The sequence below is a fragment of the Anas platyrhynchos genome, chromosome 12 (assembly GCF_047663525.1).
Source record: "Anas platyrhynchos isolate ZD024472 breed Pekin duck chromosome 12, IASCAAS_PekinDuck_T2T, whole genome shotgun sequence".
Taxonomy (NCBI): domain Eukaryota; kingdom Metazoa; phylum Chordata; class Aves; order Anseriformes; family Anatidae; genus Anas; species Anas platyrhynchos.
In genome coordinates, this window is record NC_092598.1 from 18,610,588 (window position 1) to 18,638,378 (window position 27,791).

At 36.6% G+C, this 27,791-nt stretch overlaps 1 protein-coding gene across 1 annotated transcript in view; it reads right to left on the bottom strand.

Annotated features, from left to right (window-relative positions):
• Positions 1-1,577: 1,577 nt before the first annotated feature.
• Positions 1,578-27,791, bottom strand: part of LONP2 (lon peptidase 2, peroxisomal) — a 40,132-nt gene continuing 13,918 nt past the window's right edge. The window contains exons 8-15 of the mRNA XM_027467003.3: positions 26,222-26,363; positions 20,666-20,816; positions 18,898-19,024; positions 17,705-17,838; positions 9,971-10,113; positions 6,289-6,496; positions 4,855-5,045; positions 1,578-2,959 (exon numbers count right to left, since the gene is read on the bottom strand). Of these exons, the coding sequence (XP_027322804.3) occupies positions 2,738-2,959; positions 4,855-5,045; positions 6,289-6,496; positions 9,971-10,113; positions 17,705-17,838; positions 18,898-19,024; positions 20,666-20,816; positions 26,222-26,363 (1,318 nt within the window). The 3' untranslated portion in view covers positions 1,578-2,737. The remainder of the gene's footprint in view (positions 2,960-4,854; positions 5,046-6,288; positions 6,497-9,970; positions 10,114-17,704; positions 17,839-18,897; positions 19,025-20,665; positions 20,817-26,221; positions 26,364-27,791) is intronic.

A 27,791-nucleotide genomic window follows, 5' to 3' on the forward strand; every position in this document is an offset into this window, starting at 1 on the left:
AAGTAGTTTGAGGATCTGGTAAGTAAACCTTGCTCTGTTATATATGAAAAAAGAAAACGTACTAAAAATCTGTACAGCTTACTACCTTATTTAAAATAAATGGTGTGTTAAAGCCTGCCAATGTCTTAGCATTAGCTATTTATTTTAGAAAGTACTATTTTTCTTTGCTGTATTGGGAAAGTATTCAAGTTTGTCTCTAATAGATGAAATGCAGTAGATCTTATATTTATCCCCTATTACTACCTCCATTGTTTTTCATTGCCTTGAAAACAACAAAAAGCCTTAAAAGGAAAATGTTTGACAAATCCAAATATTTGGATTCTGTTTTTAGTTTCTGATTAGTTTTTGTTTGCAATATTGCTTTAAATTGAAGCAGATGAACTGTTTTGTATTGCTAACCTATACCATTGCATTATTCAGAATTGTTTCAAAGCCACTATGATTAAAAACATGAATTGCACTAGTGGGATAGTTTTATCTGTAGCAACTTAGAGTGTGGACTGTGGATAGAGGAAAGGAACTACCACTGCTGACTTTTACCTTTGATAAACTTAGTTACCTTATGGTATATTCTGAGGGACACGCTCATGTTTATTATCAGGTCTGCTTAAATGTCAGTGCAAAGCAGAATAATCCCTAGTGTATCAAAATTACTTTAAAAGATCATTAATATTCTGGTTTGCTGCTGCACAGATTGTTATTCTCTAGAGTGTTTCGTGAAAATAAAATACACTTAAATGTAACTATCTGCTGTTATAATGGGTAATGCTTAGGTTATATTTAAAAAAAAATAATAACAAAGTAACATAACCAAGTCACCTCTTGTGGTGACAAGTGGGAACATGAAAATCTCTAAGTAAATTCAGGTAAAGATCTTCAGAGTTACATTAAATTCTTCACCTTTTAGATAAAGTCCAGGTAGACAAGACATTGGAGTGGTGTGGCAGAAAGTCATTGCTCAACTTTTTTGGGGAGCAACTCCCTGTTCTTCTGAAGTGAAATTGCTGTAGAAGCCTTTTTTTTTTTTTTTTCCTCAAAAAAACACCCTATATTTACTGTCTTTCAAAAAATGCATTTTTTCTGTATGTATAAACAGACTGCACTGGAATTCCATACACATCTGTTTTCTTACTAGCATAAGTACTGCAGGATTGTTATTTGATATTAATTAAGTTTGGTAAAGAGAACATTTTTTTTCTCCCCTACTGGTGTTGAGTGAAGGCCAAGCAGGATATTAGTTACCATTCCTGCTATTTTACTGATTGCCCTTTTTTTTTTTTTGTACTTTTTGTGTTCAAGTATTCTGTAAGGCAGAAAACATAAAGACTCCTTGTTGACTCTTAACCTTGGAACTTAGCTAGTGAATTACTTAAGAGTATAATTAATTCTTAAAAGAGTAAAACAAAGGTGTTTTTTTTAAAATGTTTTATTAGATGAAGTCTTCTGTGAAAGTTTTGAGATCTTATAAGTCAGGTGCAGAAATACCCACTGAATTTATTAATACAATTAATGTTAAGTTCCAGGTAAATAGGTAAATCAGCTTTGTTTGTACCTATGGAAAATAAAGCAAAACAAGCTGCTAATTTTGATTTATTGGTTTCAAGGACATTTGAGTTTGTTTCAGGATTAATGAGCAAGAACAGACTATGATACTAGGTTTTCTCTTGTGCTTGACCCTAGTGTAAAACAGTGAGAAACCCAAGAACTGTAGCTTACATAAGGTTAAATTTCTATTTTCTCTAGCATTCAAGGGAGAAGATAAGAGACAAAGCTATCAGCTCAGATAGGATACTGACACACTTTCTCAAACCTTACATTATTCACAGTGTGCAGTACCTAATGCAATTTAACTATCCAGTAATTTTCTTGACATTGCTTAAATTGATTTAATTTTAGAGTCTAAACAAGCATCCCAGAATCAATATTCCCAGTTCTGTATTGGGTAAGAATTAAGGACATGTACTTCATCCCTCCAAAGTGTTACCATGCTCAGTCTTTCTCATGAAGTCTTCAAGTACACTCCACTTACTTCCAGTGCTGTAAATACTACTTCGCATATGTGAACCTTAGTGCATTGTCTCCCTTCCTATACAAAAGTTAATGCATTCCTGTATTTAGTTTTGAAAATGATATCTACATTGACATTGCTACACGCTATAACTCTTGTGAGTGCTTGTGAGGACTTACTTAATTTAGACTATATTGCATCTGGTTAAATCCTTTAAGTATTTTTTTAAATTTCAAAAAATGTTTTTCCTGTGATGTCACTGCTCCATAGTATATTGCTTCAATGCTATTTCCTAAATAAGAAAACTGCACCAAATCAGGGTGTCATCCCATCTCTATTAGCTCCTCTTGCTAGGCAGCATTTGCTGCAGTTTGTGTCTTCTGAACACACAAATTGCATACTATTCCCTGTCTAGGGATTTTTCCCCCTTTACAGATATAATCAGCTGTTGACGTTTATATAAAATACCAGATAAAGTAAGCAAATATTTCTCAAGAACTTCAGCTTATGCTTGAAACCTACTATGAAGAGAAGTTTTTTTCCCCAAGGTTCTTTGTAGTAGCATATGCCCATAAAATGCGGTTTTGGGTTCTTAACTGCTGAAGTAATATTTTTATTTTGATTGCACTTACATCCACATTTAAGCAATCACATGTACCTCATATTTATACTTGATAGTTACTGATCTCTATTAAAACTTTATATAGAAGTTAATCTCAGCCTGGCTACTTAAAGTTTACTATTCAAACGCTCAACTCTGGGCTTAACTGAAAATCCTCCATCGAAAGCTGCATTAAGAACTTCATCCAGACAGCTTGCCATAATAAAAGTCAAATCTTGCCGTACGTTCACTGCAATTTCTTCAAGATCTTTTTCATTTCTTTGAGGAATGATAATTCTCTTCAGTCCAGCTCGGTGTGCTGCCAGGACTTTGTCTTTAATTCCCCCAACCTAATGAGGAAAAAAAAATATCATAGGGTTTTTTACATATATATATGCTACTCCCATAAAGTAATTATTGTAACAAATTTAGAAGTCACACCAGGAGTTAAATTTTAATGTTCTCCTTCCCCCAATCATTTAGTGAAGTAATTAAAAATTTAGCAGTAGTTTTACCTCATTATGTGCTTAACAAGGGAAATATATTAATGGTTTGGATTGGAAGGAACTTTTGAAGATCATCTAGTTCCAAATACGTTATGCTACAGCACTCTTTTTCCATAACTGAAGGAAAAAATCTCTCTGGATTAAAAATTTATCTAGGAATGCAGGTACAAGTATCAGAAGTTGAAAAGTCATCCATTTTCAGAAATTATTTTCCAAATAAAGGTGGCATGCTGAAATCCTATGCCTATGTAAGAACAAAAGTTTTTCAAAATAAAGGCAGCACTAGAAGAGGAAAAGGGGAAAAATCTTACAGATGCAATGCTACACAACAAATTACTTGAGTTAAACAAAAGAAAATACAAATCTGTACCCCAAAAGTGCAAAGATGGCTTTGCTCTAGGAAAGTAAGTATCACTTCAATAAGCTACCTATTTTGAGTTTGTAATGACATGTAAAGATGGTTTTAAAATTAGTTTTTCTTTTAGTCGCAGCTGTAGCTTCTTCCCCATAAACTTTTTCAAATCCTATTTTAAGACCATTTTACAGAAGAAACCTGTACTTTTATGGTGCTTTAGAGGAAAAGAAAGGCTTGTATTATAGCAAAAAGTACTATTTAGGCTTCTGCAAATCAAAGTAACAGAGAGCCATAAATCTTCACAGTGATCACAGTCTAGTCTGGACACTACTACTGAATACTCACCACATTGCTTTCTTTCAGGCAGCAGATGCAGTTAATGGCATGCTTGCATAAATTAAAATTACTAATAATAGATCCTAGCCAACATTCAGAAAGAAGGTAAGAGTCATTTTTTATAAATGATTTAGCACAGACGAGTAACTTCTGTACCTTAAACAATAGGCAAAGTTTGGTCACTGGTGCATTAAAAGCACTTTATTCGGAAAGCTCAGCAAACTTAAACCAAATCAGAGTTAAGGCAGTTGTTTATTTTTCACCAGAGCCTTTAACAAAAGGCAATCTTGTCAGTATAATGGCCACCAGAACACTACTTCTGAGGGCCTTCCAGTCTGTTACTTTAATTATGTTAGCTCTGGTTTACTCTACTGCATGAAACAGAATACTGTCTTCCAACCTCATCCTTCCTTTGTCCGTTATTTGGTATGAGATGATAGATCATCTATATCTGTTTTAATCAATTATGCCAGTCTCCATTTGATACTTAAAACTAAAAATGTATTTGCTGAAAGTTCCCTTTGCCCTCATATGCTTTTAACAAGCTTTATGGGAACATCATTCAGCTGAACTACATATAATAACAACATATACGTAGAGTCTAAAAATACACAGAGAATTTTGAGAGTAACCTACATGAAATTACCGTGAGAGCTCAAAAAAAAACAACTTTTCAGTCAAACCAGAGATACTTTTGTACTAGTAGTTTTAGGTAGCATGTGTTGAAATTGCAATATATTTATCTTGGAACTATCTTGAATTTTAGGATTTCTACGTTTCCCTTCTAACTAGACGTGCTAACGATGTGCACTTCCTGAAAACAGCATCAAGGCCATTTTTAACATTAAATGCAAAGCAGGCACATGCATATACAGCTCTAACCTAGGCTGGCTTCCATCAGCCTCTTACAATTACACCAAAAGAGACTGGATTGCTGCTAAAGGAATGATCCAGCAAGACCATGCTTTTGTAAATGGCTAGAAACAGACTTTACACCTACAATATGGAGAATTAATACAACTTAGCTCTTTTCTCAAACGATACATACTGGAAGAACAAGGCCTCTTAGTGTAATTTCTCCTGTCATGGCTACATCTGAACACACCAGCCGCCCACTGAAGAGAGAAGCAAGGCAGGTTACTATGGTAACACCAGCAGATGGTCCATCTTTTGTGACAGCTCCAGCTGGGAAGTGCAGATGGATGTCAGTGTTGTCAAGGAGATCAAAACTTCCAGAAGCTGAAAGAAAAAAAGAATGGTTTGAATGTGAAAAATCTAAACCCATTTTGTTCCTAGTCTTTATTCTGAAAGGCCACCAGAGAACTAAAAGTCTTGCCACTATTTTTTAAACTGTGCTGAAAAACCAACACTATATTGCATAGGTACAGGAGGGCGAAGGGATATAACTCATTTGCATGGCTTGGGAAATTCAGAATAGTGATTAATGTACAGACCAAGGAATTTCTACATAGTTTTTTAGTTTTATGTCCCAAACCATAAATGTAAATTTTCAGAGAACATATCACACAAAAGCAGCTATCTTAAAAAAAAATGCAGTATTAATGTAATGAAGTAGATCTCTTATTTACAGCTTTTCACCTTACTTCACCTATAGGATATAACTGTGTATATGTTTACCTCTCTAGTTTACGCTGTTAATGCTGGCAGCATTTCCTATGTTCAATATGTATTTTTTTAATTTATTTAAACTTCTATAAATAATGATAGATGACAGACAATTATTTAGCTATTATTTGACTATTCAGACAATGATCAAACTACAAAGATGGTAATAAAAAAGAGTTAAAACTAATATGGATGAAGTTCCTATTTCACTGCACTTCAACAGTTACTATATAAGCCTAAATAATTCCCAAAATATTAAACCAAACTATAAAAACCTACTTTTACTGGAAGCTTTACCTTAATTTTAGAGGAAAACTATAGCCTTGAGTATCTCACACATCACAAAACTGCTGCTGGCAAGGCTGTAGAAAAACGCATAAGGAGCAGTGTCTGCCACAACTCCCAGACGCATCTGGGCACAGAGGCCAACCCCGGGCTGTTGCAGGCAGGGAATGACCAGAGTGGGAGGCTGCAGTGACAACTCGTGTTCTGCCTACACCAAGCCTGCTCACGAGGCCACTAAACCCTCAGCTGGGCAGAAATCGGCAGAAGAACCAACCAGGAATGCTAGAGCAGATTTCAACTTCCATACAGCACTGATTGCTGGAAAAACATTTCCTCTGGTAACGCTTGCTACGTTTCCACAAGTACAAGTAACGTCCACTGCTGCAATCTATTGAATTACTTAAAGACAGCATGTTGAATTACTTAAAGACAGCATGTTTTAGGACATTTAATTTTCATGTGATATTAATATTTCCTAAATGTGCACACCTCCTGCAATAAGAGGTCAAGGGATGCACACGTCTGTAAGGCAATACGACTGTGGAACATTTGTCATTTTTTCCCTACCTACCATTAGTCAGCTGGTATCTCTTTGCGTTGCTGCGCAGCCAGCTGATTGCAAGATGTGCCGACTCCTTCATGACATCTCCAAGTTGACCAGTCAAAGTCAGCTGACCTTCCCCGTCCATGCGGCTGGCTTCTACAAACATGATTTCTCCCCCTAGCGGAGTCCAAGCCAAGCCTATGGCCACTCCTGGCTGGCTTAAGCGTTCAGATACCTGAAGGGACCACAGGAAACAATTTCAGAAATAATCCTAACAAAGCTATTGCAATAACAGTTTTCAAAACAGCTGTACTGATTAAAACACAAGGGTTAAGCCCGAGTGTCTGATCTCATTTACTTTTTTATGCAGCAGTAACTTTGCCTACATGTAAACATTAATTACAGCAATAGGACCTGTATGTGGCTGCTTAGCTTGAGGCAATGGCAAACATCTGGATATATCGCTCTTGCAACCTTCCCCACCCCCAGCAGTTCAATGACAATCTTCCTTTTCACTTCAAAGGACTTCAAGTATTTAGTCAATCCTGACTGAATGCTTATATACCTCCAGCAGATGGATTAAGTCATATTCGTCCTGATTCTTGTTACTTACATGAAAAATCAATTCTAAGCCTGAATGTTCCCTAACATTTGGGCTTTTTTAAAAGTGGTTTCATTGCTCAAACTCCTGTCTCACAACACAGTGATTCATGCGCTCATTTCAAATGTTCATGGCAAACATTTACAAATAATTTTGAACAATTAAAGTACTTGAGTGTGCTAGCAGGCTAGATGTGAAAGGATGGAGAATCTGACTGCCTTCATTAGTAATTAAAAGTAATTAAGCAAGATCTCTGCTCCATACAAGACTATGATCTACTTATCTAAGCTCTGTGTCCAGTCACTGATGTGAGCAATGCAAGTGTCTGAACGCCAGTCTCCTGCGTTCAGAGAAGGAAAGAGGCAGGATATTTTCCAAGAAGGTTCCAGGTTTTATTTTTTTCCTTTATGTGAAAGACAGTTTTAGAATATATAGGAAGTCCTTTTGTTTTCCTGCGCTACAAGGAGTGGAAGAAACCCTGATGACAAATCATACAGCTACTCAGCACGTTCTGAACTACCAAGTTAGGTATTTATTACAAGGTAGAACAGAAATTGGAAGTTTTTACTGTGTCAGGCAGTGCGTAGAGCAAAGATAAATATGCCTTTGTAAAGTAAAGCAATAGGCTGTTTTAAAATATTTTGTCTGCTACTGAAATACAGAATTGAAAATTAATTTGATTCATCTCTGAAATGGATGAATTCTCCATGCAAAGCCAGTAGTGCGAGCAGAATAAGTGGTTGAAGGAAGACAAAACAAACAAACAAACAAACAAATAAATAAATAAATAAACAACCTGAATTCCAAGACAAAAGAGAAATACTGCAAACAAGCTGGACATGCCACAAAGCTCTTCCCCCCAAAGCATGCTGTGTTGAAATGTTTCATCAAGTCTTTTACACTTTCAACCGTTGTCAAGATTATTCTTCCAAAGCCATAACATGTGATTTATTCCAACATTTGTTCTGGAGAGTGACATGTAAAATTATTTATTTGTGATAAATGAATTAATTCTACAAGTATGAGCTGAGTAATCTGTCATGCCTTTCTGCTGGGAGACCTTTGCAGAAAACATACAAGCAATGCACTGAAAAGGTAAAAGATGAATCACTCATTTTAAGGTATTCCCTGGAGGACAACAAATCAATTAAGTCACATCATATTTTCTGTTCTGTTTGCTTAGTCTCATCCAAGTACTGACACAGGGGTTGCCTCGCCTCCACTGTATCTTCATTTCAACTAATTATAAATGGCAAAGTGCAGGTCAAAAGCAAAGCTTTAAAGGCTAGGTATAGAAAGAAAAGAGGTGTGCTGCAGACTACAAAACCAGAAAATGACAAGAATTTCAGATTGGCTAGTGTTGTTTTTTGAGATGGGAGTTATCCTCTTCATTTGGAAGAATCTTGGGGACACTTGAAAAAAAAATATCAAAGGAATTATAGGTTAGTGGGGAAAATTCACTAAAACAGGACTTAGGTGGCTACCTGAGCAACTTACACTGAGAAAAATTATAGAGGGATGTGTATTGAAAATTATTTCCTCATTATTACATGCAGCAAATAGCACATGAAAATTAATCTTAAACTGCTCAGGGAATTGATGCTGTGTGGATTCATCTCTACTTCTACTTATGCACTACTTAATTTGCCTACTAAATATAGAAACATTTAAAAAGCCTTTGATATAAAAGTCAAAAGCTCCAGTCAGCCTTATTTCAGGTTATATAGGCCAGCATCAAATGCTTATAAGCATGTTCATGGCAACTGTTCATGTAAGAAAAACCAAACCAACCCAGCACTCCTGTATTTATATATTTGGAGTTGAGAAGCACACTCTAAAAGTTTTACTTGCACTATGTTCCTGTAGAAAGGGAACAAAATAGCAAAAGTTATTTGTCAACGCAGCTGCACCACCAAATTTAAAAGAATAATCAACTCCAGAGCAAGTTCAAAACTAGTCAGAACATCTAAGGAAAGTCACATACACTTCTTGGCCTACAATCTTTCATACTTACTTGATTAATTCTACTCTTATGGGGAGTACAGTTGGAAGTGACCAGAACTTTTGCACAAATTTACACCATTTAATTTACTTTTTAGCACCTTTACAAAACTAATAAACACCATTTGTAGAAATCAGAATACTGGCTTGAATATTATGTTCAATTCATTATAACAGCTTTATATGAGTCTGCATTTCAAGCTTAAAAGCAACAAGTAATCCTGCAGTATTTTAGCCCTAGAGGCCAGATGAACTGTCATTGGAAATAGATTAGATACAAAGTTATTTCCCTGGAAAACAAACAAACAAACAAAAAGGGTTTAGAGTTCCATCAGCAACTGGATTCCTGTCAGAGTTTTATATATCCTACTTACACCTGGCCAGTTTCCCTGGATCTAAAGTAAAGCAGAGAATAATTGCAACATAAAGGGTGAAAAGAGAACCCCCAAATAACTACTTGAATTGATGTCATTTTCATAAAATATAGGGAAATACAGATGGGGGAAAAAATCTGGAACATGCCTCCTGAGGAGTAAAGCAGACACCAGGAGGCTGGAGGTGACTGACGATAACATTTATTTTTACTGGCTAAGTGTTACATTAATTTGAAGAATGTTTGAGAACTCTGGTGTAAAGTGAAGTGGTTTTAATACCCAAGAATGCTGACTGGCTTTAAGGAGGTATGTGGGACAGTCCTTAAGAAAGCTGCCTCAGAGACAGGATTCCTGGGTTCTATTTTGGCTTCCTTCCCAAGACCACAAAAACATCCTCCAAACAAAAGCAAAGATGTTATGAACTGAAAAAAAACACTACCACATTCTTAAGCACTGCTGCAGGCATCTTTACCAACAGAAAGTCATGCCATTACATTATTTATGTGCTCTCAATTAAAAAAAAAAAAGTATACATATGTACACACACACACACACACACACACACATATATTCTTTAGGTGAAAAAATGCTTGGTGTAACACAAACACAATCTGGTTTCAAATACATATTTTTTAAAGTTAACATTGCATAAACTCAGCCAATAGCAATAAAATAGTCAACTAATCAAAATAAACAGAAACAACAGTGAAGCAGAAAAAAATGAGGATGTTACCTCCATTTCATACATGGGTGGCCCCAGGATATCTTTTAAGGCATGGAAATCAATTAAAATTGGCATTTCAGGTGGCAGAGCCAGGTCAGCCGTGTCACTGATGGATTCTGCTTTTGTGTCTTCTGTGACGTGTTCTTTGCAATCTAAGAGAAGATCTATTTTAGGATTTCTGGCAGTCTTTCTTGACACAGGAATTAGAAAAATCATAACAAGAAAACAACACTCATAGAAATATTTAGAAAAGTTCATGAAAACGAGTTTAAAGCATCTTTCACAAAAATCTTGTCAAATTAAAGGTAATATGGCATCAAATTTATTAAGACTAAACTTGTTCTAAGAGTTCAGCAAGGATACTATTAAGTCTAGACCACTGACAGACGTGCAACTCACCTGCTCAAATGCATTTTAAACCAGGCCAAATAGCAAAAATGCATTAAGTTCATTTAGGACTTTGCACTTTTCGTCAGATTTGTGCATAAAAACAGTGTAAGGAGTAAACAGTGCAGAAGTGATTGTGTTTAATGTAGTGTAATATAGAAAATCGAGCTGAATGTGGAAATCTTACTGAAGTTCTACAATTACTGTTCTCTTTTATGATGGGAGGGGTTTGCTACTGTGCTCTCTGTGGTCTCCTTATGAAAGGATTTTAAATGCTTAGCCTCTGACGAATAATTAAGCCCTGTCAAATAAATTAGGTGCATCTTGGTCAGACTTCCACACATTGCTTTGCCACGCAGCTGCATCCATTATTTAGAGCTAGTCCACATGTTCCTTAACATCTCATTCCGTAGTATTCAACAAGGCCATCACACCGCGTGGCTCTGCCCTCCTGGCTCCATACCCCAACCTCACAAACCCCCGACGCCAAACAGAGCAGCTGCAGACGCCAGTGCTTGCGGCTCCTGCCCAGGACAGCTCCTGTGGAAGGACGCCTAACTCACCCCACCCCGCTGGGAACCACAGCCCCGGTGTAACACAGCCCACCTTTAGGGCTACCTACACAGCAGATATTTTCACACTATACTTTTTACTTCAATGCTTGTCTCTAAGGGCTATTACGGCTTTACTCAATGCAAAGCTTAATTCACAAAATCCATGTCCCTCATTTTTCCAACAAGCAGTTGGTTCACAGCATACACAGTCCTTGCTCAGTGGAAAAGCTCCAAATAATTTCTGTACAATTAACTTCATCTACTGATTTTATCTTGCAATATTAACCTTTAACAGGACTCTGCTCTCCTCTTTTGTTGGATATTTCAACGTGTCTTGAACAATAAACAGTAGCAGCAAAACATTCCCCAAAGATCAAATTATTTGTCTTCAGAAATATGTATAGGTGTGATGCACTCTCCGGGACAGGCTATAAAACCCAATTAGCCTGACACTTTTGAATACAATACACTCAAGTGTCATTAAGAAGAGACCAAGCAATTAAAACAGTATGTGTGGATTCAAAACCATGCTCTTTCCTTCCTCCATTTAAAGTATGATTGTGTTGCTTATCCATACGATTGTTTCTTTAGTGGTAAAATGTTTTTCTACACAAATGTGTTTTCTGTACAAAAACGAACTGTAATGCAGACCATACAAATATCAAAGCCTCAGAATTGTTTCAAATCAGACTGTGCAGCTGTTTATTTGCATGAATAAGCTGAAGAACTTAAACATCATTTGTAGTAGGCCTACACTGTACATATACTTCAGTGACTGTATACAGAAGGAGAAGGCAAGCAGGGAGTCATTTCCCCACAGAATTTGATCCAGATGCAAAGGACTCATTACCATTTTCTTGAGAGCCCAAAGCAATATTTCAGTGAAACATTTATCAGAGAAATGAAAAATACTTGAACAATCCAGATGTTTCTAAGGTTCTGTGGCAGAGCTTTACAGCAGTGCCTCCCTGCCCTGAGGCTGCCATTAAGAAAAGCATTGTACACATCCATACAGCGGAGATACCTCTTCCCACCCCAAATATACAAACCTAAGATAAATTTTAAGCATGTCTTTATTATGCAGGAATGTATACTGAGCTCCAAGACTCCTGTAGTGTATTTTGGAAAATTATTTACAGTCGCTTCCTTTCTTTGATTTTTTCCCCCATTCAATGAAGAAACTGTCTTTCTTTGCATATTAATTCATGCACATTAACTGAAGATCCAGGACTTTAAACAATTATGGGAAAACACAGATCAATGATCTAATCTATTTAATGTAACATTAAGAAGTGTTCTGTGCTACAGAAGTAATTCTCAGAATGGATGAAAAGTGAATGTCTCATTTCATGAGATACAAACTACCCTTTTATTAATCCTGGCATATAAGGAAAACCTTTTTACAGTTAATTTATTTACAGCGCAATTCTCACTAATGTGTCCATGCAGTATCAGGGAAAATATTCTACATCGTTATTCCTGTAACAGTACCAACTCAGCTTTCATTCAGCACTCAAATCTAATATTTATTATCCAACACCCATTAATCTTTCCACTGTACATCTCATTGCTCAATGCATAAATTCCATTCCTTTATTGTAAACACTGCCTTAGTCAGATGGCCCCCCTGTTGTTCCAGCATGTCTCTGTATTTTTGTTGAACTACTATTTCTGTACGTAATAAATTTAAATACACAAATACTAACAAGTCTAGGAAACATAACCCTGCATGCTATTCCTGCAACTCAAGATTGCAATTCCAGTACTACAGATCTTTAAAACCCAAGTAATTTGATATGGCAATTCATATTTTAAAACAAAACTGACCTTAAAAGAAACTACTTTTGTTCTATAGCAGGATTTTACTACCCAACAAACACAATTTCCCATTTCTGCTTGCCCTTATATTTCACCTGGTTCTACGTATGCAGCTGAAGCAGACAGACTTCTTGTAAACAAATCAGTAAGTTAATTTTTGAGGCCACCTGCCCTATTAAAAGAATCAAAATCTCTTTCTTTGAGCTTATATAATTTAATTGGGAGACCCCACTTTATAATTTCATCTAAAAAGGAATTCCAAGGCACAAAAACAAAGGTTTAGGAATTTAAGACTGCTGCTTTCTTCTAGAGATATAATGGAAGAAAGTAACTGGAAGAGAAGAAGAAAACTTCAACATGTACAATTTCTCAGCTCCTCATATGATTTAGTTAGCTAAGCACTAGTAATGCTTGCATATAAACTCACAAACAAGCGTAGTTTCATCCCCAAGTAGTAGAACAAGCTGTGTATCATTACTGGGTTATAGAAATACTTAAGCATTTTCAAAACCTTGGTTTCAATGTAGATAGGATCCTCAATCACTTTTAGTTACTTAGGAGGTTAAGTAAACTTCCTAAACCTCCTTTTCAAGTCTGAATTCGATACATCATTTTTCACTCTGGGTTTCAACTGCTGTATCATGATCTGATCCCAGCTGCTTCACTGTAGTCTTGAGGCAGCTGCTCCAAAATAGGAAGGTCTCACCTATTTTTGTGACTCCTGGAATTTTCTTTAGTGTCAAACACTAGATGAGTGTCTCATAAACCTCAGATAGTGTTTCAGTAAAATAGCAGGTAGTGTTACTGTACACAAGGATGCCTCCCTGGAGAGGTCTGAAAAATGACTCCATTTGCTTTTCCTCAAGTTCACTGTACAAATTCAACGACTGATGCAAATGAACACTCTTCCACTTGCCAACTCTGTCATAAAACTCAGGAATCAAAGGAGCGAGAAAGGCAATACAAAACTGCCAGTGTACTTCAGGCACAGATTTTTGGAAAGCGCTAAACATCTCTTGACTGCATATCTCCTTGCATCAGTTCTGCTACTGCGGATATTCTGCATTTCTAGGCCCCACTACTGAAGAGTGTCGAAAGCCCCATGTTTACTAAGACTTAGAAACAGTTGCTCCACTTTAATTTAATGATCTGATTTAATCAATATAATGATGGAAAATTTGTGGTTCTAGTACCTCATTTCTTTCACATTTTATTACAAAGCCACAAGCCAGAAGGCACTCAGCTGAATAAACAGCACAGGCACGACATTACTAGTCTGATGTGCTACAAATCAGATATAAAAAATAGTTTAGCATGTTAGCATCCACAAGGTGAGCTTGTAGCTTACTTACTCTCTCATTCCAATCTTGTGATGTACAAATGCATTAACTGCAGTCTTAATCCCACATTAGTCACTGACAGATGTTTAAAGCAAAACTGAATTGTCTTTTTATACAGATACATTAAAAAAAATAATTTAGAAAATTTAAACTATTAAGATACAACAACTTGACTAAGTATTCCTCCAGAGTCATTAACTATATGAAATAAAAATTCATCATCTCTATGCACAACTGCACATGTCCACGCATCAACAGGAAAAAAACATGCAATACAACCAAAGAAAGAAACTTAAGCTACATTATTTGTGTCAACTTGCAAGTATTAGAGTTTGGGGATTGTTTCCAGGTTTTGTTTTAAATACTTGGTTGCTTCCAACAGACCGAATAAAAACTAAACAAAAATATTTTTAAAACATGTCTCACTCTCATACACTCCCAGCAAGTGACATACTCTGCTAAAAATACAGCTAGGTATGAGCACATCATTAGTACAAAATAAGCCACATTTTGTTGACTACATCATTCTACACACGTCTTTGTAACACCAAAGTTTAACTATAGATCCACTTTTCCCTTGAACTCCCTCTTATTAATACAGCTTCTTCTTATGAAGAATTTCAAGTCCAGAGGCACAAAGACAACTGTTCACAGATCATTTCTTTTGGGCCTACTCCAGATCACATGTCAACCAAAAATCCTAGCATTTCGTCCTCTTTTGGATCACTTAACTTGCTGTTTTTGCTTAGCTTTGGTAAGTTGCAAATCCAGTACTAATTTTAAAAGTGTAAATACCTCTCCTAAGTTGCAAGTACAGTGCTAATTTTAACATTGCAAATACCTCTCTCACTGGATTGAGATGTCTAATACAGTTCCTTTTTGTGCTGTGCTTTAATAGTAAAATGATCCTTCTGACAGTATCAGGAGTTGTGCTCTGAAGCTACTTTTCTTCTGTTTAATCAGAAGGTTTTAGGAGCAGAATGATACTAGGTTTCTTATTCAGCAATCATATTAGGCCTTTTAAACACATTTTAGATACAACTATATTTCAGTGAAAAGAAATATTTTAAAAACACAACTCCCAGGAGCCAAGACAACTTGATTTTCTTGCTGCCAGTAAGCACAGCCACCACAGCCTAAAGGCTCAGCATTCTGGTTCAAGAGCTAATTCAGGTATCATGAAGTATTGACAAACTCAGTATCTGACTTCAGAAACATCCAACACAAAGAAGAGAGGTAGGCAAGATACATACTCTAAATGGAAAGCACTAATAAGTATGCACGTAGATGGGAAAATTTAAACTGCAGTCATTCACACAACCACTGCTACCGTGAGAGTCTACCTTCCTTAAGCCTTCCGAGAAAACTGAGCTGAATCCAGTTAAGCAAACACTGATTGAACTGACCCAAGTTCAAATTCCTGATATTACAGGCAGCTTCCATGGACATTATGATGATCCTGGAAAACTCAACAATGTAAAAGATTTAATTTTCAGAAGTGAATACCAACTTAGGGGAATAAAGCTAAAAGGAAAAGCTAAAAGACCATCAAACACCAGATTTCTGAAGAAAAATTAAGGAGATTTTACTATGAGTAAGACTTTTTCATATGCTCTTCTAATTAACAACACTGTCTTTGTACAAATACCAGTTATACTTCCTCCTCCAGGTTTTACTCCCTGAAGTCAGGGGTCACCATTCAGACCTGAAAGCTGCCTGATTTTAAAGGAAAAGATAATGAGTCTCTCTATTTGTCCTCTAATACCAACCAGAACCTATTCTAGCTGTGGGAAAAAAGCTAGTATTTTTCTCCCCCACATAGGTTCAGTTGTGGAATCTTTCACAATAATGCCTCTGGTGAGGCCACACCTCAAGTACTGTGTTCAGTTTTGGGCCCCTCGCTACAAGAAGGACATCGAGGTGCTTGAGCGGGTCCAGAGAAGGGCGACAAAGCTGCTGAGGGGCCTGGAGAACAAGTCCTACGAGGAGCGGCTGAGGGAGCTGGGCTTGTTCAGCCTGGAGAAGAGGAGGCTCAGGGGCGACCTTATTGCTCTCTACAGGTACCTTAAAGGAGGCTGTAGTGAGGTGGGGGTTGGTCTGTTCTCCCACGTGCCTGGTGACAGGACAAGGGGGAATGGGCTAAAGTTGCGCCAGGGGAGGTTTAGGTTGGATATTAGGAAAATCTTTTTTACTGAGAGGGTTGTGAGGCATTGGAATGGGCTGCCCAGGGAAGTGGTGGAGTCACCATCCCTGGAGGTCTTTAAAAGACGTTTAGATGTAGAGCTTAGGGATATGGTTTAGTGGGGACTGTTAGTGTTAGGTCAGAGGTTGGATTAGATGATCTTGAGGTCTCTTCCAAACTAGATGATTCTGTGATTCTGTGATCAAACCAACAGATAACTATTTAGTATTTTATGTTTGTGAATACACTGGAGCAAAAGTAAGCAGCCTTTCTGCAGTTTTTGCTTTCTGGTGTCCTTTGGCACACAGTTGTTCTTTAAAAGCCTGGCAGTACTTCTTGTCAGAACGCATCAGTCCGACTCACTGCAGCCTTTAAGAAACAAACAGAACAGCCAACACCCCATTTGCTAGGTTTTATTAAGACTAAAGCAGCACTAAGGGGCATGGTTTACTGATGGGACTCAGTAGGTCAGGCTGATGTTTGGACTTGATGATCGTAAAGATCTTTTCCAACCTAGGTGATTCTAGTGACTATCCATCCGTATTCTAGAAGTTCAGCTTTGGATTGAGATTCTGTCCTTTCACACTTGTCATCTACCTTCAGCTGATGCAATTGCCAACAAAGCTTACAGATATTTGGATCACTGGGAATATGAAGTCACTAACTTCTGTATACATGGGAAAGAACAAACTTAATAACGATGACAAGCGTCAAGTGCTACTACATGTTTGGATCAAATACAAATTCTACTATTTGTCAACAGTAAAATAATCAAATTCTGCTGTGCAGAGCTAAAGGAAAAATCTAAGCTTCCCATTCTTCAAGACAGTGAATAACAACCACCAAACAAATAATTGAAAAGTACTAAATCTTTATCAATAAAGATCACTGAAGCATCATTTCTTAGGATACTATTCTAACCAATTAGTTTTACAAACGGCCCTAACCCCTCAAGTGATGGATATGTTGCAGTCAAAGGTGCATAAAAACAACCTTCCTAATTTCAGAGGCCTTAAAGCAGACATTTATTTCAGAATACAACAAAACAATGTGATTGAGTTCTGAGCTGGTAGAGCACGCAGAACACAATTAAAGAAACTCTTCAAATACAGTAACTAAAGCTACTGCTTAGCCTTTTATTAAAGAAAGAGAAAAGTGAAAGATTTGCATAAAAAAGCCCAACTAGGTAAGAAAATATAAACAAATCAGAACTGCATACTTAAGATACGGAACGGATCCATTGTACTTCTCAGTTACCACTCTGGTAGACTGAAATCACACTATTTGCGTCCCAACCTATAATTCAGCACTACTGGAACATACATAAGAATGTTACTCTATTCACAAAACGTTAAAAACCCTTCAAGAAGCATAAAAAAGAAGAAAATGTTGATAAATCAGCTAACTAGTGACTACAGTGTTAGAAGATTCCTTTTTAGTAAAACATGCAAAAAATACACACCTTCTCCTTCACCCACTTCAGCACGATCTGGCTTTGTTTCTTTGTGTTGTCCTTCTGCAACTTTCACTGCCACTGCTCTGCAAATAGCTCCCAGCTTTCGATCCAGAGAGCGGACTCCTGCCTCTCTAGTATATCTAGCATAGAGACAATTGTAAGAGAGATTTCTTTTGAATGTAAACATATTTTCTTTTTAAAAAATACATCCTAATAAAATGAAACGTAGAAAGCAGTGAGACCTTGAGCTGCTGTAATAAACATAAAAATGTCATGTGCTAATATCAAAGTAACTGTTGTTTGCTGATAGAAGTTAAGAAAGAAAACTACTGAGTGGGAAGAAGACGAGTAACGCTTGGAGCTGAACCTCAGTGAAATGCTAAACAATACTCCAATAACACTGAGCTCTTTTCACATGCATTAAAAATCAAAAGGGAGTACTATTTTTAAGTTAAAAATAAAATTCACTGAAATTAGATGAGCCGACTAGAAAAGAATATTTTCTTTTAATCTATGAATTAAGAAGAAATGTCAGGCAAAAACATTTACTAAATGCCAAAATGCTGTTCCTGGTCATAAATGTATCAGTTCATTCAATACACTTCTTCCATTGTAAACAAGTCACTTTCAAGTTCAAAAGATGTTCTGATTAGTATCTTTGCTCTCCTGTCCAACTGAAACAGTAGTTCTGATTAGTACAAGCTGTTTAAAAATGCATTTTCAATTTTTAAAACGAATTCCAATTTTTAGACAAATGTGGCCCATCAAATCACAAGAAACAAAATGATAATTACTTTTTTTTCTATGAAGACGACAGAAATAAAATTTCATTCTTTAAAACAAAGTTTGTCTGCTGCCAAGACCATGAATTTACACTGAACACTGCAGAAATACCAGCATCAAGTGCTTCTATTTATGCATGCTGCCTTATCAATTGTGCCAACACAACTGATCCAGAGCTACACTCTCAGAGCCAAAGACACGGAATTCTCTACGGAAACAAGAGTTATTTGGTTTAGAGAGCAGAACCTGACAGAGCTCAGAAAGAGCAATTCCATAAGTTACCAACTGTTGAACTTCTAAAGGTATGAAGGACAACAGATCTTAAGAAGTGCTTTGTGTTATCGCTCTAAAATTAATTCACTAGTTACAAGAAAAATAAGTTATTGAAAATTTAAAGCAATGAACAAAGGATTTACCTAGTAATGATGTCTAAAGTGGTTACTTGTGGAATCTGTATCTGCTGTGGAGTAAGGCCATGTTGTTCAAGCTGTTTAGGGATCAAGTGTCTATGAGCAATTTCAATTTTTTCTTCTTGTGTGTATCCTTCAGAAGAAAAAACACATGTTTACCAATCTTTTTGCTTTTATACTGTAATATCATCAAATTTCATACCAGTTATAATTTTACCTGATTAGATTTAATAATAATAATAAACAATAAACAAACAATATACTTACCTCCAGATCACAAAAATTTACTCAGGTCCCTAAGTAAGACTTCAGAAAAATCAGAAAAACATTCTCATTTGCATTTATAGTAGTTAAATTCTAGGTACCTAAACTGCTCGTCACTCATGTCTAGAAATAATTCCCCTATTTAAGAAACACTCCACTCAGGTACGTGCAAACAAAATGCACAAGTTCCTGTGTAAAGGGTTCTAAAGAGGCCTTAATGTGACAGAGTAAAACATTAAGCATATTCTGTATATGTCTAGAAAAACGGATTTAATATGCACATATGCATGCATGTGTGTGCATACACACAACGATAGCATCAGTCATTGTTTCAGCGATCCTGAAAGTCATTTTGATGCCTTGCAAGGTGATAGCCACACTGGAGAGTTATCTTAATTATCAGGGCAGTCATTAGGAAAGGAAAGGGATAGGTGCAATGTATTATCAAATTGTGATTTAATATAAAACCACACAAATAATCTTCAGAGCAAAAAGTAGGACCGAGATTTCCCACAGTCTAGCCCATGCTCAGACAAAAGACTGGCTACTATATATCAAATGCAGGCTTCCCAGTTCAGGTTGCTTATGCAAGGCCTAAAATTTACACTTCCTATGTTTCGCTGAAGATCCGGTCCTTATTTTACCGAATTACTTCACACAAACGAGAAAACATTTTCAGAAAATAGTTCAATGCACTACGTTTTTTTCTCACACTATTAGTTCATAAACAGTATTTCTAAAAATTGAAAAATTTTGTACTAGTAGGCTTTAGACACCCTAAAGAACTTACTTTGCTGTAGCAAATACACAATGAGAAAGAGGAATAAGCATATCCTAAGTATGTTACAGAGCTATGCTATTTTTCTTTGCATACTTATCAAAGTATAATACCTATGGGCTCTAACTCCTGTGATGCTCACATCCAGCTTCATTTTCTTAAGTCCTAATCATCTCCAAGCAATTTTCACACAGAACTATAAATGTGTGGGCTGACAGAAAACGTTCAACAGATTCTTCTCTTTCCAGTAACTATGTAGGTCTCTGGAGGAGCTTTTCCTTTTCATACCAGTACTTATTTCGATGTCAGACCTAGTCAGTTGCTGCAATTAGTCTTTAACCAGCTACAACTTAAAGGGTGGTTGGTATGATAACTTTGTGGTTATTCATAACCTCACGTGAAGAATAATTTTACTCTTTCAAAGATCTTTCTTCATTGGAATCTTAAAAAGATGCACCCACCAACAGACAAACACATCAATTAGTGAAAATATTGTTCGAGAATGTAATGTTATCTCCATATAATTGAAACTGAACTTTAATAAGTGCTATACTAAAACCTTCCAATTTCATGACAGTCTGTAATGGAGGCACTGTGAACAGTCTCTTTTGATGATTCTGGCTGTAAAGTCTAGTTTCCTAGGAGGCTTAACGAACTGCTTTTTATTTCAGGAACAACACCCAACCTTAAGGACTTGCACTAGCCATTTTAATAAAAACACTTTAGTGTTACCTGGAACTTGAATGACTTCCATCCTGTCCAGCAGCGCAGGTGGGATAGTAGCTGTAGTATTGGCTGTGGCTATGAAAAGGACTTGGGACAGATCAAAGGCTACATTTAAGTAGTGATCGGTGAAACTGTGATTTTGTTCTGGATCCAATACCTTAACAAGAGTGAAAATAAAATTGATGCATTTGCTCCATTAGACATAAATAAAATATACACATTTTGTTAATAGGATCTGTCAATCTGACTATATATTCATAAAATATAATACTATTATTATTTAAGCCTCAATACTCTGCCCAGCTCTGACTACTTTAAACTACATTCCATACCACATACCAAAAAAAAAAAAAAGTTGGTAATAGAACCTTTAATTCTGTCCTATTGACAGCAGTACTGAAATAGATCCTACCTGTCCATTGCCTTGCATTCAACATGAACAATTCAAACAGCACAATTATTTTTAACATAAAATGTGCATAATGAAGTTAAATTATAAAGTTGAATATCAGAAATTGCTGGAAGCTAATTAACTCAGCACAAGGGATATATCACATATTGCTACCAAATGTTTCTGTGACCACTAATGTACCTCCACTACAGAACGCTGCTGATTTTAAGAATTTACTTGCTTAAAATGCTTTCCTGACTCTTCTCTTTCAGTTTTTTTTTGTTTGTTTTTTTTAAAAAAGAAACGACTTCCTGATGATTACCCTTCAAATTTTCTAATATGCAATACCAGCAACAGCTCCAACCACTGTAGTCAGCATAACTTTTTGATGCCAAGGGCTGAAGAGGTCCTGTGTAGGCCACTTCTCATGGGACTGAAGTCACTGCGAGTCATTTAACTCTGCATCCATGATTCTATCCTCCCTTCTGATTTATACTGTTGGAAGGTAACAGTTCCTTTCATTGTTAGTATACTTACAATTATTTTAAAAATTGTAGTTTTTCTTCAGTGAATGAAGAAAATAAAACTCACTCCACTGTTTTCCTCCATAAATGAAACTATCAACTTCTATTTTGGCTGGGTCACACATAAACATAATCGGTGAACCAATTTGTTCCTCGCTTTAAAATTCACTATCACATTCAGTTCATAGTATCAGAAACTGACATTTCTAACCAATTGATGCAGAGGTAAAGACAAAAGTGATGGCAAATATATTTGATTTTTTGAGTATTTTCAACTCACTGGTTTTCTTCCTGTTTATTTTTCAAATGATCATTTTTCACTAAAAAAGTTCAAGACTGCTGGAATTTTCACTTAGCATATTAATAACAGGCTTACAAATTAATTTTCCACACACTCTTTTGATATCTTATTTGTTTGGGGAACCCAAAGTGGGGCGCAATATTCTAGATACAGCCTAACAAGTGCCAAGTAAGGGGACAATCACATCCCTTTATTTATGGGCTATATCCAGTTAACATAACCCAGGATGCTGTTGGCCTTCTTGGCTGATAAGAATGCGCTGCTGGCCCACATTCACCTTGGTATTAACAAAAATTCCCAGCTCCTTTTCAACTAATCTGCTCAGAAAGCCTTTCCTCAGCTTGTATTCTGGCATAACACTGTTCTTTCCCAAGCTCGGGACTCTGCACTTATCCACGCTGGATTTGTCAGGTTCCTGCTGGCCCATGCTTCCAGCCTGTCTAGGTTTCCTTGGACAGCAGCCCTGCCCTCAAGACTGTGACCGGTCTCCCTTAATTTGGTGACATCTGCTGACATGATGCAAGTGCATGCCATCACCTCCTCGAGATTCCTGATAATAGCAATAAAGAGGATAGGTCCCTGTACAGCCTGTGGTACACAGAAAACTACAGGCCTGCAGACAGAGCCAGACCCACTAATCACTACAGTCTGAGCCTGATCATCCAACCAGCTTTATACCTGTCTAGGTATCCACCCCGCCAGGCTGCAATTTGGAAAGAATAATGTTGTGGGTGCAACTGGCCAAAGTCTTGCTAAAGTCAAGGTCAGCGACACTCACCGTTCTTCCTTTACACACAAATTCAGTCATTTGTTCATCACAAATAATAACCTGGTTGGTCGGGACTGATCTACCTGGGTAAATGCAGTGACTGCTCCCATTCACTGTGCTCCTGCTCAGGCACTCAGAAATGTGTTGTTTACCACCACCTATGTACCGCCCTCGCTCCATCCCCCCTTAAAGTATCGCCACACTTTTTCTTCCCACATGATGAATTATCAATGCTATGCTCACATGAATTCTCATGTTACAAATAATGGGACCTATGCATCTCCTTAGAAATGGCACACTACTGTCAAAATAATTTATCTGCCCATACCCAAATGAATGCATGCCTTGTCTTAGCAACTTGAATTATAGCCAAGAACAGTGTTTATAATTCTAAAAAAAAAAAATAATGAATTTGAACACTTCTTAGCTAGCTAGGAAATAAACAATTCTTAATTTTCATTACTCTTAAATTCTGTTAAATCTTTGAAAAGTTAAAAATCTTCAGAATAATAATGTTCTATGGTCAGAACAAACTATCACGTTTTATAGCAGGTGCCTGCATGCATGTTTATCTCTTTCTCCTTCTAGTCTCTAACTAGAAATTCTTACAATTTCTATGAAGTGCTAGGCTGCTCATTATAACATCATATTATTGTAAAATAGTTGTGTTATTGTACTTGAGTGCAAAAATGCTATCTGATAAAGGTAAAGCAAGCTGTAATAAAAAACAACTTATCTAAGGAATACCTAAAAATATGAATTGTCTGACATTTTCTACAAGGGTTAGAGTTTCTCTGGACTAATAATTCTTTGTTACGGTATCAATTTCTTAAGACTTAAAACAGGACCATGCCTACACAATCAAAACAGATTTTCCAAAGCAAATAGAACTGTTCTTTGGCTAGTTATCTGTGCTAAAGTTCAAGTTCAAAAGTTTTCAGATACACAACTAATAGAAAAATATTAAGTACAAAAAGAACATTTAATGAACAAAACATCTTGATTAATTTATGGCCGATAGCTCACATGTCTACAAAGGCTTCTCTGTACCAGCATTTTATTACCACAAAATCCAGAATAAGTTCCATGAACATTTAATTGCCTGGCTATGCTCCTGGTCTAATTTCCTGCATACAAATACTCGCTATCAAGCACTTGGATCCATTTCTATTTTCTTCTGTTTTAAAGTGAGGTCATCTAAATTTAGACTAAAGCATTCCCTTGTTGATGAACAGTAACTGGAAATAAGAAGACATTCTGCTTTGCCTAAGCAACAACTCTCCAGCAGCACTAGACCTAAACACATATCCAGCGATTATAAAATATCAAGCTTTGCTTCCAAGCTTATAGGGCATGGCAATCTCCCACACTGCGGACAGTCAGTGAGTGTTTAACACACCTACACAGTAAGGAAAAAAAGAATGTGCAATTTATACTTAACGATGGCACTTACCAAACAAGAACCAGCAGTCTGAAAAACAAATGCGCTATCTAGGTGACCACTTGCTATTGTTTGTTCTCTTACATAATAGCCCACTTTGCTCATTCCAGATGGACTTTCCAGCAGTGTACACCACAAAAAGCTGTCACGTTCGCCGTTCAGGCATAAGTTCTCCTTCACAAGAGGTAAAGCACCTGCTGCAGGATATTTAGACAGCAGCAGAGATATACACATCTCATGTGAGAGCAGCCCAGACATGGTTAACAGAGCAATTACTTCTCCAGATGCAACTTCTGGTCAATTAGCAATAACTTACAGACTGCAGCCCAAGCAGACAGTTGGAAGCTAACCTAACAAGCCTCTGCTGGAAGTAGAAGCTGAGCTGAGTACCACTGAGAATAAGGCTTTAAAATATGGAAAGCAGAAGTATCCCAAAGCAACAAAAAAACACCAAAAATTCAAACACAAATAATTAAAAAATAATAATTTAATCTGCTCTAATGTAGCATTTTTCATATTCTAAACACTATATTAAACGCTATCATTAAAAAAGAGTCAAAAAAATGACTCTGTAGGCAAATACTACTAGAATCATTTACTTTTATCCCCAGCCACAACCTCCCAGATACAGAAGTTAACTGTACTTCAGTCTGACAACTGAGAAGCTTATAGGAATATTTGCTAAATCATTTCAGTGAAAACGTACCAGGCTAGCTCAAAAAATTTAGTTAAATATTTTACTAATCCAACTCATTTTGACTGAAACAGGTAATGAACAACCACAGAAGCAGCTCAAGCTTTTCAGCGATGGCATGGTAGCCTCTGTAGTCAGAAAGAACGTACACAAGTGGTAGACAGGATAACAGTACAGCAGCTTAACGAAATACTAAATATACACAATACCAAAATCATTAAGTACACTAACACTGAACAGTCTGAAGTGTTTAAGTTTGGCGAACACTTGCTGTGCCATTACCTTCCTCATCCCCTCCTTTCCTCTTCAGCAGTGCTAGGACAGAAAGATGTGCACAATCTTCAGTGCTAAGATAATGAGGAAGGGCAAAGCTCCTCATCTCTTCCCCATACCCTTGAATATACTCCTTCCTCTCTATAGCACACTACTAGAACAAAACTGCTAAATGTGTAAATCAGTGGGAGAAGGAATTATATTGGAATATCATCATATTTCATTCACCAGGGAAAGAGAAGGGATGAGTAAGGTTCTGGCAGCTCATTACTGCTCTGTACTGCAGACTCCTTCGATACGTCAAACCTGCAAAGCCCAGGCCTCAGTTCATCACAGCCTCCTGAAATCCCAACAAGTAACCTAATTAATAATATCTCAACAGTTGATAGATATTACAACAGTTATCTTCTTCACCAAAGTCCCTGATTTTACCTGTATCTTTAAGGAAGTCTCAACTCTTTGTGGTAAAACTATACCATGTACTTCAAAATTGTATTCATTCGTGTCTTGGTCTGAGTCCCAAAGTTAAAGAAAAAGCACACTCCCAGGCAAACATAATAGCTGACTTACGGAAAGCAAAGCCATGTGCCACATCATAATCAGTCAAGAAGTTGGAAACTGTGACTTAAATGAAAAATTTTGCTTCAGCAAGTTAATTACAACATAAATTCAAGAAATGCTGCTAAAAGAACATGCAACTAATTCATATTCCATGCTAGGAATGGTCCAAAATAAGCTTGTATTAAAATTGTTCGAAGAAATAAAGGGAAAACTTGAAAAAAGTTTGCCTACCTTCTGGCTGGTTAGTGGTTCTTTCAGATAGCTAGCAGCATTTGGTCATTAAAAACAAATGCCTTAAAAATCCTCCAAATATATTTAAAGCCTAAAGAGTCTTTAAATATACAGAACACATAGTACAACATACGTCTTCACGCTTAAGTATGGACCACTGACATGAAAAACATCCTTCTTAGTATACTGTATGACAGCATTTGCTTTGTGCACAACTGAGAGGAATTCACGAACTTCAAACATAGTATGTGGTATTTGAGTAAAAGAACTGATGCTTCATGCTATTTTTCCTCTGGTAATTCCTATTTTCCCAAGTCCAATATTTTACTTCATTTTAGTCATAAATGGAAAAACACTTGTAATTTGGTATTTCTTACCTCTAGTAAGGCTGCTGCAGGATCCCCCTGCAAGCTCTTGCCCAGTTTATCAACCTCATCTAAAAGGAATACTGGATTGTTAACTCCAACTGTCTTCAGTCCATTGATTATTCTGCCAGGCATACTGCCAACATAGGTGCGTCTGTGAGAAATAAATGTATGTGGGGAAAGAGGAGTCAGACACATGAAACAGGAGTAGAAACATTGAAAACAAAACTCAAAAATGCAATAATAAGCTGCCTTATAACAATTCTTCCTTTCTTGCACAACTTTTTGGAACTAATATATAGAAATACGGAATATGCATCTAAACTGATATAAGCAATTATATTAGAAGATGGAAATTCCAGTTCCATGTTGCATTAGTTGGTCTAGAAAGATAAACTACATAGCCACTGAAGAATAGGGAAACTTTATGGCTTACAGGCATTCTGCATGATTGTACAAGCAGAATGTACAAGTTCTACTGTACGAGCAAGCAGAAACAGATTTGGGAACATTAATACTACAATTTTAATAAGATGATACCGGGTTTTTGTCATCACAATAGAGTTTACAAAGCACGTTACAAATTAGGTCCAAATTCCAAATATGCTGAAATGTTGATATGTACTGCTTTAACTGATACTCATAAAAAGAATCCTATCAACATGAAATGGGATCTTGAACAGTGCAGTGGAACAAAAAGGTATCTGAATTTATTCTGCAAAGCTAGTAAAACTTTTTTCACAATAAATACAGATATTTTACATCCATGCATATCAATTGTTTGCTGTATTTATCATAGCTTTTTCTGCTTGTGTGTAACTAATCAAAATACAATAATGAACAGTGCAAAATGCTGATCACTCAGAAGAAAGAGATACATGAAGTGCTGAATTAGAGTACCTATCTCATAACACTCCGAGAGCAGATATGCAGAACAGGCCTGCTTTGCCACATGATCTGTTTTAACACAGTCCAAAATAAACAGGATGACATTTAGAATGATGAAACCAAAAGTACCATGGGAGTAATTTCAAAACATACTAGAGAAGACCTTAAATATACTAAAAAAAAAAAAAAAAACCGCCAACAAGCCACTCTCAAAACACATAGCAGTTATGTTAGTTCCATATAATATTTAATGACTGAGGGTACAAACTGCAGTTACTGTATTTAATTCTGGATCTGGGCAAAAATAAAAGTTGATAAGATCTTTTAAATAGGCAGAAGTACAATAGAATTTTAGTTTGCCTATTACCACCTCCATGAGACAGCTGTTACAGACTGGAGCAGACCGGTGCAGTATGCACTGGTTTGTCATCACCTCACTGCTTTTTTTTGTAGAGCTTTACTCTGCAGTGAACAAGTGCACTCCTCTCCGCTGAGAAGTACACTATATAACATTTATTACTGATCCAGAATCTGCACGGGGGAGCTATTATACTAGCATGTCACTTCATTCTCCATCTGCACACACCAACCTTGCCAAAAGCATGAAAGGATCCCATAAAATGCTATCAAAAAAATATGAGACTGAAGCAGAACTGAAGTTCACAGAAGTGAATCACGTAGCAGTTCAACCAAA